Genomic DNA, 16,149 nt, shown 5'->3' on the forward strand with positions numbered 1-16,149 from the left:
ACAACCGCTTCACAAGGACAGCCAGTTCCTCAGGCCAGGACTCTGCAGTCTATCTTCATCTTAATAACAAAGGACACTCATTTCAGGACTGCAATTTATGCATTCTAGCCAGAGAAGACCAGTGGTTTGAAAGAGTTTATAAAAAAAAAAAAGGCCACCTTCATTAACCTGGAACGACAATCACTGAACAGAGGAAGTGGTCTGAGACACCACTCATCACTTCCCAGAAAACTGAATACACATCCACACTAAGCCCATGTTTACATTAGACCGTATCAGCGGATCATCAGATTAACGTTTTTAAAACGATTAGTGTGCACACAGCAACACCAATACACGATTTGCGTGCACACAGCAACACCAATACACGGATACGCTCGGCTCCGCAGGCATCCTGCGCTCCAAATCACTCCGCCCTGAACAGCGAGTGCCCTCTGGAGGGTGCGCACTCTGGCCCTGCGCAGCTCACAGAGCACGCGAGTGAAGTGCACAAGCAGTGTTTTCGGGACTGAGCCGCTGTGTGTGTGATCCCAGCGCATATCACTTACCACTTGCAAGTGGAAGGATGGCAAGCCTAAAGACAATCATAACTACACAATGGGCAGTATTTGCATCAGTATTTGCAGTATTTTCATACTTTTATACTCTTTAATGAAAGGTGATACAAGGCGGAAGTCCGCGCCGTTTTTCAGCAGTCGCGTCATATGACCAACGCCAGCGAATCAAGAAGGTGGATGTCACAGTGACGTTGTCCAATGACGACGCCAGCTAGAGCTCAGCACAGCGTATCTGCGTATCTCAATGTTTACACAGCACCGGAGCTGACACGATCTAGATTGAATACGTGGACGCTGGCGGATTCCCGTTTCCCGGCGTTTCCAGGCGGTTTAATGTAAACGGACAGTGCATCCGCGAAGAAAACGAGACAGATACGGTCTAATGTAAACTTGGCCCAAGACTCAGCTGACTTCAATGACTCACATGATAGCAGAGAGAACCAACGATCCACAGATCATCCTAACAACCCTCTAGGCTGCTAACACCTTCACACCCAACCTCCAATGACCCCAACAACCTACAGGATGACTGAGAGGGTCAACAACCCATGTGACCTCAACGACTCTCCTTAGGGTTGTTTTTGGTCCACTAGAGGATAAATTTCTGGAACTCCTGACTAGTCAGTCAGAACTGAAGAAACCTTTCAGATGAGAGATGAAATGTCTTCAAGGATTTCAAGCAAGTCCAGTTGCCTTCTTTAGCACCTAAGGTTCACCAGGATTGTGGTAAAAGTCAGACAGAAACAGTATCATGAAGGGAAAAAAATGAGACAAGATAAAGATGCCTTGCATTTTACAGTCATGTCATTACATGTCCATTCTTCTACAGTAAATATTCCATCTTATAAAGGTGTGTTCACACTCACTGATCTCCAGCTGTCTCTGGATGCGGCCCTTGCAGCGCTCCCTGTAACTGGATTGCGTCGCATTGTACTCCGACATTACCTCCACGAATTTACGTGACAGAGTGGAGTGCTGGGAAAAGAAAAGGGAGAAATCATTAAGTTAAAATGTGTTCCAAGCAATGTTCTTGTACCAGTATGACAAATTCAACACTTTATCTCTCCTATAAGCTCTACTACATGTTCTATTTTCACGCAAGTGAAAATAATTTTGTGCTATACCATTGGCATATCCTGCTTGGCATGATAATTGATACCACATTACGCCTATTACACTTCATGGAAAAGGCTTGATATTTTATTGATGCAGTAGTAAAATATGTGTAGCAATTTCATAGCTTAACAAGGCTGGTTAAATTTAGTGCATTTAATTTAGGCACAAGTTTAATGATCATGAATGTCTGCGTGATTTAGTACAGCTTAGACCGAGATAGTGAGAAAAATCCATTTAATGCCACACATTTTAAACGTTTTTAGTTACAGGTCAGTTGATTAGATTGGATATCACTGACCTGTAACTACAACCCTTCAATATACAATATTGTGCAAAAGCCTTAGGCTCCCTATTTTTTTTCATACAAACTTTGTTATAGATTTCTATTTTATGACTTCTACATTATTGAGTCAGTACAAAAAACATTTTAGACTTCCAAACGCTCGTGTTTTTTCCAGCACAAAATTAAATGTTACAGGGGAAAAAAGTTTGTATCTGAGCAGCGCATTACAAAAGAGGCTACTTTTCAAACTAAAAAGCAAGTGTTGCCAGGCAAAACAAACCTTGCCCGGCAGCACTTATTTTATACCTATATGTTGATAATGGTAATATTTCTCAATCATCAGCTGTCAGGTTAGAAAATGGTTGATGGTAGACAGCTGGGTGACCTTGGACAGCTGGTAGCTGTCAGGTTAGGTCCTATGAAAATCCATGATCTTGAGTTTGACATTTCAAAGTCATTCAAGGTCAAAGGTCATGGCAGCAACTGAAAGCCCATATGGGATTTCTTACAGGTTGATAATGGTAAACATCTGGCTATCATGAACCATTTTAAAGTTATAGCCCTTTGAAAACCCATGACCTTCAGTTTGACCTTTCCAGGTTACTCAAGGTCAAAGATCATGGTGCCAAATGAAAGCCCATATGGCATTTCCTATAAGTTGATAATGGGAAAATCTGTCTACCATCAACCATTTTCAAGTTACAGCACTCTGAAAATCTGTGACCTTGAGTTTAACCTTTCAAGGTCAAAGATCACGGTGCCAAATGAAAGGCCATATGGGAGTTCCTATATGCTCATAAGAGTAAACATCTGTCTATCGGAAACCATTTGAGTTATAATGGAAAATATATTTTGATCTTTCACCTTTCCAGTGACCTTGACTTTCGCCTTGACCCGATTACCCCCAAAATTTAAAATGAGGTAAATCTATGGACCATTGCCCACCTACCCTGAAAATTTGAAGTTAATTGGTGCAACCATCTAGACACTAGATTGTTAACAGGGACACACGCGCGCACACACACAAAAAAAAACCTGCACTGATTACAACACCTCGCCCCGCTTACTCTGTCGCGGGCGAGGTAATAAAACATAATGAATGCTACTGGGTTTTGGTGCAAAATTAAGAAGCAAGTGTGACAGTCAAAGTGTCCAGAAGAACTGTGGCTGGTTCTGTAAGATGCTCAATAAAACCTACAGCTCATTTCCTTATAAAACTGCGCTCATTGGACCAGAGACTACTTTTTTTTTTTAAGCAAAAGATTGTCTCACACCAAATATTGACTTTATTTCATTTATTATGGCTTACTGATTACTGTTTATAGTATTTTTTAATGTTGAAACATTACATTTAATTATTTTTAAGCCATTTTTGGTCTACTGCATTTCCTTACATGTGCTTAAGACTTGCACAGGACTGTATACTCATACAATATTCATAGAATTAATCCGCCACACCCGCGCATACTAATGCCGTGATCATACGTTTTATTTTTGCGATTTCATTATTATGTATTATTATGACAAAAGCATTATCTTATATCACATACATGTATAACAGTGTAGCTCTTGCTTCCTGTCTAAAGTCGCGTTAAGTCAAGTTCACTCACTTGTGTTTTCCGTATCCTCAAATCAGCTGAAGACCTGTTCTGTCCTTCCTCCTGCTCGATGGTCTGCTGGATACCTGGGAGAAAAACACTGCACACTCAGTATAAAATAGACAAGATATAAGATACAGTATAAGATAAGTCAGTGACTTGATGTCTAGTTTCAACTCTGAATTTTGCAGGTGTGGTCAGTGATCTGAACTCAAAAATACTTTATTTGATGAAGTTCTCCTCAGAGTGCCACAGTGGAAAATCTAGTGGCTTGAATGGCATACTATGCACTATAGGTGATGATACATGGGGCAACTTTTGGGGAGATGTTGCCGGGCAGTGTTGCTGGGCAATTACGCTTCGACACTTTCCCATTGAGATTGGGCAACATAATTTCAATCTGAACAATTTTGATCCTTTTGGGCAACTTAAGTGCTAGCAGTGAATCACATGATCACCTGAGAGCTTCTGAAACTTTCAACAAAGATGGTGGCATTTCCAGCAGTGGAGCAAAGAAAAAACTAGTAAGTTATGTTATGTGTAAACACAAAGTGGTGAATTTACCTCATTAAATGCTGAACCAACAGACCTCCATTTTTATGTTCTCAGGTTGTAATTAAAACATTGATTTTTTTTTTTCAGCGAAGTGTAAACTGCCATTAGCAAACCACCGCTCCATAGAGATCGAATGGGATTTAGCTAACTGGCAGTGGTTTTTACTAACGTAGTTAGCTGAAAATTATCGCTAGCTACATAGGGATAACATTATCTCTCTTGCGTCAAGTGATGGACAGCTCATGATTTTTTTTTTTTTTTGAGTTGTAATAGAGATTGTCTAACTTATCATCTGATCTGATTCACATACAGAGCATGACTACTTGTGGAGCCCAAGGGCAAAACAGTACAAACTTCAGGATCTAAAAAAGAAAGAAAGCCTTTCAGGAGCTCCGTTAGTTCCTTTTCTTCCTCAGCAGCCAGCTCCTGGTCTATGTTCTTTTTTGCTGAGATAAGAATTAAACAATGATGTTTTTGTGATGTATGTGTCAGTTATTAGTTATATGTGATTGAGGCTAGCAGCATTTTTAAAGAGATTAAAAAGTGTTTATTATTAACAGAATGTGGTCATTTTGACTTATAAATGTTAAAATAATGGCAAATTATCTTTTGTGCCAGAGCATCAATTTAACTACTCAGTTTTGTTCCTGAAGTGATACTTACTTGAGCGAAATAAAGGCTGAAGCCAAGACAAAAGTTACAGCTGCAAATGTTTCAGTGTCCATCTTTGCATTGTCTGTCTCCCTGGCAATAGATTTGCTCTGATCTGATTGGTTGTTGCCAATTGTCTGTTGCCCATTTGTTTGTTTGTTCTCAACGTAACTCAAAAAGTAGTGAACGGATTTGATGAAATTTTGAGGAATGGTGAGCCATGGGCCAAGGAACAAGTGATTCCATTTTGATGCAAATCTGAATGTGTCGCGCCATGGTATTTTTGTACCAGATGCTCTGTTTACAGAATGCGTAGAAACGGCGTTGAAAAGCACACAATATTTTGCACTGTTTTTGCTGACTGATCCAGTAACCATCAACAAATGGTCACCTCAATAGTGCCCCTACAGGATACATTCACCACTTTTAACATCATCCATGACTGTGTTGGACTGAGGCTGGTTCTAGAGGACTTGAGACAGAGACTCATTTTAAATGACTACCGTGTAGTTACTGTCCAGAACCAGAAATGAGTCAACACTCAACAGCGTCCATTCATTGTGCATGACTGATTCTGAGTCCTGGTCTCCATGTTTTCAACACTACGTGTTCAGAGGTTAAAAAGAACAAGATCAACTGTGAACTACTGCTCACTTGCGTATCCCTTGCTCTCACTTATATCAGAGTGCAAACAATCAAAGGAATGATTATGAATGTATAATTATTATTCAGCTTGGGGTTCTATATCGTATGAATGTTGACTTCAACAAATAATTAACCCTGAAACAAGTAAGTAAAGAGCAGTGTTCTCCCCAGGTATTTCAAATAGCATCCTGGTAAACTCACCTCATTATCTCTAGCCGCTTTATCCTGTTCTACAGGGTCGCAGGCAAGCTGGAGCCTATCCCAGCTGACTACGGGCGAAAGGCGGGGTACACCCTGGACAAGTCGCCAGGTCATCACAGGGCTGACACTTATGGCCCTTTTCCACTACCCTTTTTCAGCTCACTTCAGCCCGACACGGCTCGCGTTTCGACTACCTCAGAGCAGCATGACTCAGCTCGCTTCAGCCCTACTCAGCACCCAAAACTCGCACGGTTTTGGAGTAGGGCTGAAGCGAGCCAAACCGAGCCGAGTGGGGCTAGGGGCATGACGAGACACTCCCCTGTGCACTGATTGGTGAGGAGGAGTGTCCTCACATGCCCACACACCCCCCGCGAGCACGTTGGGATCTGTAAACATTGTAAACCCGGAAGAAGAAGAATTACGAATTACGAGAATTTCTGAAGCCTTATGCACCTCGCCTCATCTATACACTCTTGCCAGTATCTGTTGGCGTTGTCACCGACAACAAGCCACAGCACCAAGACCAGCAACACTAATGACTCCATGTCCTCCATGTTTATTGTTTACTATCCGGGTCGTGAGACTACCGCTTAAAAGGTCACTGATGTCACTGTTTGCGCCGCCTAATGACATCACGTGACGTCCACCCACTTTCGCTAACTCCACCCAATGTGTCCACCCACTTCCAGCCAGCACGGTTCAGCGTGGTTGTAGTCGAAATGCAACTCCAACAGCCCCACTCAGCTCGACTCAGCCCAACTCAGCCGCGTTGGTAGTGGAAAAGCGGCATTAGACACAAACAATCATTCACACTCACACCTACAGTCAATTTAGAGTCACCAGTTAACCTAATCTGCATGTCTTTGGACTGTGGGGGAAACCGGAGCACCCAGAGGAAACCCACGCGGACACGGGAAGAACATGCAAACTCCGCACAGAAAGGCCCTCGCCGGCCACAGGGCTTGAACCTGGACCTTCTTGCTGTGAGGCGACAATGCTAACCACTACACCACCGTGCCGCCCATCCTGGTAAACTGTCATTTTGAAATAGCATTTTGCTTCTTGAAATAGTGTCAAAATCCACACTATATGTTTCATAAATACATTCAGTCGGTGAACAGGAAGTCGATGTGTGACAGACCTGAAAACGGTAGACACGGTATAGAACCCCAAGCTGAAGTTTGGTACCAAGTGGCTATGATTTGTGGTTGCTGAGAGAAAGGGCATTTTGGATGGACGGAAATACAGAGATATTGACGGACAGACAGAGGTAAACCAGTATTCCCCCTTCAGAGTGGGGGTATAATAATAAAAACACATTTTATGACTGACTATCTTGTATCAACAACAGTTCTAGCTTTGTTGCTAACATTTTGTACAGGTTAAAGTTGGTCCCATGTTAGAAATAGAGTATCCGTGACTAATATTCTGACATAATTGGCACAGTGCCAAAAATGAATTTGGCATGGTGCCAACCAATGAATGAGGCATCACATTACATTACCTATAGCTGTTTTACAAATTAGATTAGATTAGATTCAACTTTGTCATTGCACATGTCACAGGTACAAGGCAACGAAATGCAGATTGCATCTAACCAGAAGTGCATAGCAGTAAATAACATAAGTGCAATATACAAATATAAATGTACATGAATTACAGGGTATGGAATGGTAGAATATGATAGATATTTACAGTATGTACAAATATGCAATATGAATGAACTATAGTGCAATGGTATGATGTGATATAGATATCTGCAGTATATACAAAACACAGTATGAACTAGCGGCCTTGACGGGCCCTCACACATGTGGTTCTGCAACCCAGGACATCCCGCCACCCAACAAAACAGTCACATGTCATATATTCATCAAATGTTCATCAGACAGGCCCATAACGGCTAAAGAGTATCAGAATCAGAGTCATATTACAAGATATCGAGTTCAACATTCAGCAATATCCTACAGATATCAAATTCAACATTCAGTAATATCTTGGCATATTATATGTTATAATATTTCAACATATTACAATATATCAAAAATCACTGTGCATTTTGTCTGCAACAAAATGCACAATGATAGAAGGTCACTATTAGTGTGTGTGTGTGTGTGTGTGTGTGTGTGTGTGTGTGTGTGTGTGTGTGTGTGTGTGTGTTCGATTATTTGGTCCACACCAGGCAGTAAAATTGTTACAGTGTAGCATACAGACTGTGTGTGGTCCGCGTTCACACAATGCATCAGAATCATATTATAAGATATCAAGTTCAACATTCAGCAATATCTTGGCATATTATATGTTATATTATTTCAACATATTACAACATATCAAAAATCCCTTAGCAATTCAACTTTAGTAATATCTTGGCATCATGTTTGCCAAGTTTGACATGAATTTGATGAACCATCTAGGAGGAGTACGTTAAAAATGACCACGTGTAATTTCACTCCAAATGGCCTTATGACATCATTCCAAAGTTCTACCCATTCATTTCAATGGGAAATGGAAAAAGGGGCACTATGAAGTCCCTGGGCCATGTCCGGGGCCAAAAGTCTGTGGCTGAGTAGCGAGGACAATGACTGATGCGTGTATCAAATTTCATGAGTTTTTGTGCATGGGAACTGCCTCAAATAAGGCCAAACACGGCAGAATAATAATAATAATAATAATCCTTCGAAAAACAATAGGGTCTCGCACCGAATGGTGCTTGAGCCCTAACAAACAGTAATGCAAATGGTGATCGTGCAGTTAAAGTGCAGTGAAGTCAGTTCAAGTCAATTCAGTTTTGTTCGGGGGGGGCAGCTGAAGTGAGACAGTGAGACAGCTGAAGGAAAGAAAAAAAAAAAACCACTTGTTCCTGAACCTGGTCCAAAGGCTCCTGTAGCACCTTCCAGAGGGCAGGAGAGTGAACAGTTTGTGTGCTGGATGGCAGGAGTCTTTGCTGATGTTTATGGCTCTCCTGAGACATCGCTTCCTGTAGATGTCCTCAATAGCAGGAAGTGAGGTTCCCACAACATGCTGGGCAATCTTCACCACCCTCTGAAGTGCCTTCCAGTCCGAGACAGAGCAGTTCCCATACCAGACTGTAATACAGTTGGTTAGGATGCTCTCAATGGTACAGCAGTAGAAGTTCACAAGGATGTCTAAAGAGAGATGGTTTTTCTTCAGAGTCCTCAAGAAAAAGAGACACTGGTGAGCTTTCTTGACCAAGTTGGAGCAGTTGGTTGTCCAGGTGAGGTCCTGCGAGATATGGATCCCCAGGAATTTGAAGCAACCTGTGTTTTCTCTCCCCCCCCCCCCCAATCTGTCCATCTGAGTTATATGTCGGTCCTGGGATCGAGATGCTGACCTCTTCTGCCCCTCAGACCTGCCTGAGCCATCCTGGTGCCGTGTCTGGTTGGAGTCTCGCTCCAACAGTATCACATCGCTTCTGTGGAGGATGGCCCCATGAGGACAGTTGAAAGTTACACCTGGAGGACGCTCTGGACTCTTACAGTAATGCTTTTATGGCTGAGGACTACAGTTGACTTGCTAACTTTAGGACTGCAGTTGTCATGAACAGTTTTGCACTCAAGTTTCCATCAATGAAGAGTTACATCAACGAAACTGTCTTCATGTTAAAACTTTTAATCTTATAGTCATACTGTCTGTTGTTGCCCAAATGAGGATGGGTTCCCTTTTGAGTCTGGTTCCTCTTGAGATTTCTTCCTCATGTCGTCTGAGGGAGTTTTTCCTTGCCACCGTCACCGCAGGCTTGCTCATTGGGGATAGATTAGGGATAAAATTAGCTCATGTTTTAAGTTGTTCAAATTCTGTAAAGCTGCTTTGCGACAATGTTTATTGTTAAAAGCGCTATACAAATAAACTTGACTTGATTTGAAGCTGGTCACATGCTCCACTGCTGCACCGTTCATGTGGATGGGTGTGTGTCAGCATTCCTCCTGAAGTCCACGATGAGCTCCTTGGTCTTATTGGTGTTGAGCAGCAGGTTGTTCTTGCTGCACCACACAACCAGGCAGTCCACCTCCTCCCTGTAGGCTCCTCCCTGTCCTCCCTGTAGGGCTGCCATCAGGGCCTGCAGCTTTGTGTGGATTGATCCTGCTCAGCACTGCTTTGACATCAGTGGGGGAGAGTGTTAGGGGTTGGTGGTCTATAGTCAGCCTTGCCCTGGATGCATCGTTGTCCTTGATGAGGCCTATCACTGTGGTGTCATCTGCAAACTTGATGATGGTGTTAGTGTAATGTACAATATTACAATATACAATGTAATGTATAATATAATGTATTATAGTGTAATAAAGATACCTTGACCCTTGACCCAGGTCTGCAGTCATGAGTAAAAACGGAGTAGAGGAACGGGCTCATCACACAGCCTTGTGGTATGCTGTTTAGGATAAGGGTGGAGGAGCAGTGATGGTCTAAACAAACATGTTGGGGCCTGTTGGTTAGAAAATCCAACCACCAGTTGCAGATGGGAGCACTGATACCCAGATCTGTGAGTTTGGTGATAAGCTTAGAGGGGATGATGGTATTAAATGCTGAACTGAAGTCTATGAACAGCATTCTGGTGTATGTGTTGCCATTGTCCAGGTGCGAGAGGACAGAGTGCAGTGCTATGGAGACTGCATCTTCTATGCTCCTGTTCTTGCGGTAGGCAAATTGGTGGGGGTCCAGGGTGGGGGGGAAGACAGGATTTGAGATGTGCTAGGACCAGCTGCTCTAAACACTTTGTAATGATGGGGGTGAGTGCTACTGGACGGTAGTCATTGAGACATGCTGGAGTGGAGTGTTTTGGTACTGGCATGATGGAGGTGGTCTTGAAGCAGGTCGGAACAACAGCATGGGCCAAAGACATGTTGAATAAGTCCATCAGGACCCCCGCCAGCTCCCCAGCACATGCTCTGAGCACATGTCCGGGGATGCCATCAGGGCCTGCAGCTTTGTGTGGATTGATCCTGCTCAGCACTGCTTTGACATCAGTGGGGGAGAGTGTTAGGGGTTGGTGGTCTATAATCAGCCTTGCCCTGGATGCAGACTCCTGGTTGTCCTTCTCAAACCAAGCATAGAAATTGTTGAGCTCGTTGAGAAAGGAGATATCAGAGGATGGGAGGGAAGGGTTGTTGGATTTGTAGTCACTGATGACCTGAATGCCTTGCCACATACGTCGGGGGTTGGAGTTGGAGAAATGCTCCTCAACCTTCTGTTTGTAGCAGTGCTTGGCCTTCTTGATGCCACACTTCAGATCAGCTCTGGCTGTACTGTAGGGCTTGTACATCTCCTGATCTGAAGGCAGTGTTGCGGGCTTTCAGCAGTAGACGGACATCTCTGTTCAACCAGGGTTTCTGATTTGGGTACGTGATCAATTTCTGAATGGTGACGCTGTCTATGGTGGTGGAGATGTAGTCCAGTACAGAGGAAGCATAGCTCTCAATGTCTGTGTGGGAGTGACAGGTTGCTTGAATGGCAAACATATTCCAGTCTGTGTGTTTGAATTGGTTCTGCAGCACAGAGTCTGTCCCCTTTGGCCACACTTTTATTGTCTTCACTATGGGTTTCACATGTTGGATGAGTGGTGAGTACTTAGGGGTGAGAAACAGAGAAAGGTGATCTGACTGTCCTATATGGGGGAAGGGTGTAACTTTGTAAGCTCCAGCTGTGTTGGAGTAAACATGGTCCAGTGTCTTATTTCCTCTTGTGTGTCAGGTAACATGTTGATGCAGTCTGGGAAGTACTGTCTCCAAGTTGGAGTGATTAAAGTCACCCGCAAAAATAAATGCAGCCTCTGGGTGCATTTCCTGCTGTTTGCTCATGGCTGCATGCAATTCTCCCATTGCAAGCTTAGCATTAGCGTCTGGTGGTATATACTGTGTCTGGTTCAACTATAACTATAACTGATGTGAGTTCTCTTGGGAGATAAAAAGGTCTACATTTAACCATGAGAAACTCCACGTTAGGTGAGCAGTGTTTCTCGGCTATATTCATAGTAAAAGTAGTGTCATTCTGGTCCAAAAATACACTTTAGACCTAACTGAAACATTATGTACATTTTGAAGGCTTTCTGCCTGGAAAATGGACCATTTTGGGTTGCAAACACATGATTTCCAATTTGTATTTCCTGCATACAGAGGCTTGGTAGTGTAATGCAGCAGGTATACCTCAATCCATAATCTGAGCACGTGGTATAAAAATCTGGTGGACTGACACACGTAGGTAAACATATGGATATTCTAATACGTGGCTTGGCGGAGGTATGCACTCTACCAAGTGCCCTTCTAATTTAGATATGAATAAGTCTAACAGGTTCAAACACAAAATATATACAACCTGTTGTAAGCTTTCTGTATTTTGTCTTGGTTACCGTTTTGGTACTATCTCTGCCTCTTGTCCTATGATTGGTTTGTTCTCCAATTGTGTGCACCTGTTCTGTGTTTATTCCAAAAGCAGCAACAATATCCAAGGTTGAGGAGGACCAACAATGTCCTTGGCAGAGGCAGAATAATGACTTCTTCACCAGAGATGGTGCAATGATTCTGGTAAGAATGTCACTCCTCTTCCCGTACTACCCAACCTTGTTTCTAATCTTGGAGTACACACAGAACAGGTGCATACAATTGTGGAACAAACCAATGATAGGACAAAGAGTAGAGATGGAACCAAAATAAAACTGCTCATTGCCATGGGAACCACACTGTAAGAAGTGATTTTGGAGAGTGGTAAAAATAATCTATGCAAACCAGATAAAATTTACTCGATTATTGCAGTCAGCCAAGGAATTATAAAGTAATGGGTAAAATATACATATGCTACCTATTCGTTAACAGTAACAACCATTACATGGAAAAATACGGTAAAATATACCCCAAAGCCATGAGTCCTGTGCTCCAAATTGTGCATGCGTCAAACCGTGTGTTTGAGTGAGCAGGACAGGGAACTCTCGGACTGCCATCTTCCTCTCTCCGGCTGTTAGTTTAGTGAGTTATAAAACAGGTTCATTACTTGAAATGTTGTGTGAAGCTGTTGTACTGCACTTTATTTTGTGTTTTTTGATCATTTGGTGCATCATTGCTGCATATAAACAAGGCGGTTCAGTTATTTGTTGTATAAATGCACCTGGACTGCAGATTTGGTCAGTCCAGAAACAACATTTGAAGCTGTTAGTGAGTTATAAAACAGGTTCATTACTTGAAATGTTGTGTGAAGCTCTTATGCTGCACTTTATACGGTGTTTTTTTTTTAATGATTTTATGGATGGGCGGCACGGTGGTGTAGTGGTTAGCGCTGTCGCCTCACAGCAAGAAGGTCCTGGGTTCGAGCCCCGGGGCCGGCGAGGGCCTTTCTGTGTGGAGTTTGCATGTTCTCCCCGTGTCCGCGTGGGTTTCCTCCGGGTGCTCCGGTTTCCCCCACAGTCCAAAGACATGCAGGTTAGGTTAACTGGTGACTCTAAATTGACCGTAGGTGTGAATGTGAGTGTGAATGGTTGTCTGTGTCTATGTGTCAGCCCTGTGATGACCTGGCGACTTGTCCAGGGTGTACCCCGCCTTTCGCCCGTAGTCAGCTGGGATAGGCTCCAGCTTGCCTGCGACCCTGTAGAAGGATAAAGCGGCTAGAGATAATGAGATGAGATGAGATTTTATGGATTAAAAACATTGAGATGATGAACCATCTGAAAGTCTTTTTTTGGGGGGTACATCTTACCTTCTCCGAATAAGTAATGGTTACTAAGTGATATTAATTACCTTTGATTAGTAATCATCAGGTATTACCTACTAGCAAACAAGAGATAATTTTACCCAATTTCAATGAGAAAGTAGCTGTTGAATAGATGCATAAATGAGGTAAATTTTACCCAATTTCATAGCTTTTTATTTCAGTTATTTTATACTCAATATATGGAATTAAATCTACCCCAAACAAGTCAATGCAAATTGTTACCTCAGATTTATTGGGTAAATTCTATAGGTTACTTTTTTCAGTGCATGAATCTGTGAGAAATTACCAACTTGCTGCCCAATACTTTGTCTTGTTCTTGCATCTGTTTGTTATAACGGAGTACTTCCATGGCAGTGGCTGTTACTGGCACAGCAGTGGTTAAATGCTAGTCATGTCACTGTGTGTGTGTACACACGAGTGTATGAGTATGTCAAGCGCTTGCTATGTGGCTTGTTCTTAAATGGAGGTGGCTCTGTACACGTTTGACAGGTCCTATGAGCTGGTGCATGACTCAAATGTCAACTATTCAAATGACCAGTGTTACAGGTCAGCCTTTTAGTGTTCTTAGGCACGTCATTCCCCACAGGAGACAACCATGTAGAAAGCCACTAAAGCAGAATGTCACAGAATTGATGGACTTTGAGAAAGCTATGGTAGTTGTCTTCACATTTTATGTCTGTAGTGCACCTCTCAATATGCATCATCAAGTTCTTTTACTACAATGCTGTTGAATTCTTTACTCTGATTGGTCAGAAGATGGTGACTGATTTTCTACAGGGCTTTATATGGCAGACTCCATATTAGTGGATTAAAACTTTATTAATTAAAATATTGTTGATATGGGCGACACAGTGGTTAGCACTGTCGCCTCACAGCAAGAAGGTTCTGGGTTTGAGCCCAGTGGCCGACAGGGGCCTTCCTCTGTGTGGAGTTTGCATGTTCTCCCCATATCTACGTGGGTTCCCTCCGGGTGCTCCGGTTTCCCCCACAGTCCAAAGACATGCAGGTCAGGTTAATTGGTGGCTCTAAATTGACCGTAGGTGTGAATGCAAGTGTGAATGGTTGTTTGTCTCCGTGCGTCAGCCATGTCAGCAATGATCTGGTGACTTGTCCAGAGTGTACCCTACCTCATTGTCAGCTGGGATAGGCTCCAGCTTGCCTGTGACCCTGCACAGGATAAGCGGTTACGGATAATGGATGGATGGATGGATGGATGGATGGAATATTGTTGATATGGTGAAGTTCTGTGAGGAGAAGGTTATTTAACAGTTTTGGAGGGAGTCTTCGATGTCAACATGTTGTAACAGTAAAATATAAAGCTGTAACTAAGTTGTCATGTAACACAACATGACGAGAGGGCATTGTGGTTTCTCGGTAACATGGCAAGCTACATTTTTTTCATATTAGCTTCAAAATCAGCAGAAAAAAGGGAAACACACTGGTGATGAATGGAATTACTATGCTTAACTGTTGCAGTGCAAGTGATAACAGGAAGTAGCATGTTTCACAAACATTCCACAACATTAAACATAACAATACATGAGTAAAAGAGAAGGACATGCCATTCTTTAATAAATAACAAGAGTGCTCTGAGAGCACAATATCCCCCACTGGCAACTATATCTACGCTATAAGTGCTTAATACACCCTCATGAAATTGTCAGAGTACAAGTTTGGTAATCAAGGGCTGTAACTCTGGTAAAATGTGACTGAATTGAACGAAACTGCAATATGCATATTACCAACATATACCGTAACAAAGAATCCTGTCAAGTTTCGGGAAATTCCTCCAAAAATTGAGAGAGGAGTTGATTTCAGAAGGTGAGTACCCTTCCCGGGATGGAGGGACAGACGGACGGGCATCACCATGACATAATCCCCCTTAGGGCCTTTCAGCCAGCGGGGGATAAAAATTGCCACATTAACCTGATTTTAGCCTCATTACACTACCTACCAGTTAAATTTAGGATTTAATTTAAAATTCTCTTGTTTGTTTGTCAAACTTTGAACAGATTGGCCCCACGATACCTCACTGGTCTCATACAGTCTCACTGTCCTGGTACACCTTTAAGGTCATCCGACAAGGTGCTTCTTTCCATCCTGAAGAGTCATTTGAGACAAAAAGGTGATTGTGCTTTTTGTGTAGCAGGGCCCAAGCCTGCTACAAGTAGAACAAGCTACCACTATGTCCGAACAGCCCCTGCCACTGAATGTTTTGAAACCCAGTTAAAAGCCCATTTGTTTTCTTTGTCTTTTTAGTCATTTTACGTGCTTGTATTTTAGATGTGTTTTATCTCCCTGTTGTATTGTGGTGGTGTTATTCATTCATGTGCCATCTACTTTTATGTCCTCTTTTTTAATCAATGACTTTGTTTTATCAGTTAACTCTGCAAAGCACTTTGGTCAACCTGAAAGTTGTTTTAAATGTGCGATATAAATCGAGTGACTTGACTATGACAGGGAAATACATTCACCAGCCACTTTAATAGGAACATTTAATTGATTCTAAGATTCCTGTTCTTGGCTGCAGGAGTGGAACCCAATGTGGTCTTCTGTCTGCTGTTGCATGCTGGGATGCTTTCCTGCTCACCATGGCTGTAAAGAGTGATACGATTTGCTATACGAGTCCTTTCTGGCAGCTTGAACCAATCTGGCCATTTTCCTCTGATCTCTCTTATCAACAAGGCATTTGTTTCCACCCACAGAACTGTCATTGCTCACACAATGTTTTTTTATTTTTTTGCACCATTCTGTCTGTGTAAACTTTAGAGACTGTTGTGTGTGAAAACCCCAGGAGATCAGCAGTTTCTGAAATACTCAAACCAGTCCA

The 16,149-nt window shown here is 42.6% G+C and overlaps 1 protein-coding gene across 1 annotated transcript in view; it reads right to left on the minus strand.

The window, feature by feature from the left end:
• LOC132871269 (syntaxin-1A-like) overlaps window positions 1-16,149 on the minus strand; it is a 422,244-nt gene that overhangs the window by 102,800 nt on the left and 303,295 nt on the right. The window contains exons 5-6 of the mRNA XM_060905390.1: window positions 3,567-3,640; window positions 1,424-1,532 (exon numbers count right to left, since the gene is read on the minus strand). Coding sequence (XP_060761373.1) covers window positions 1,424-1,532; window positions 3,567-3,640 — 183 coding nt within the window. The remainder of the gene's footprint in view (window positions 1-1,423; window positions 1,533-3,566; window positions 3,641-16,149) is intronic.

This window comes from Neoarius graeffei, chromosome 23, assembly GCF_027579695.1.
Source record: "Neoarius graeffei isolate fNeoGra1 chromosome 23, fNeoGra1.pri, whole genome shotgun sequence".
In the NCBI taxonomy this organism is placed as follows: Eukaryota; Metazoa; Chordata; class Actinopteri; order Siluriformes; family Ariidae; genus Neoarius; species Neoarius graeffei.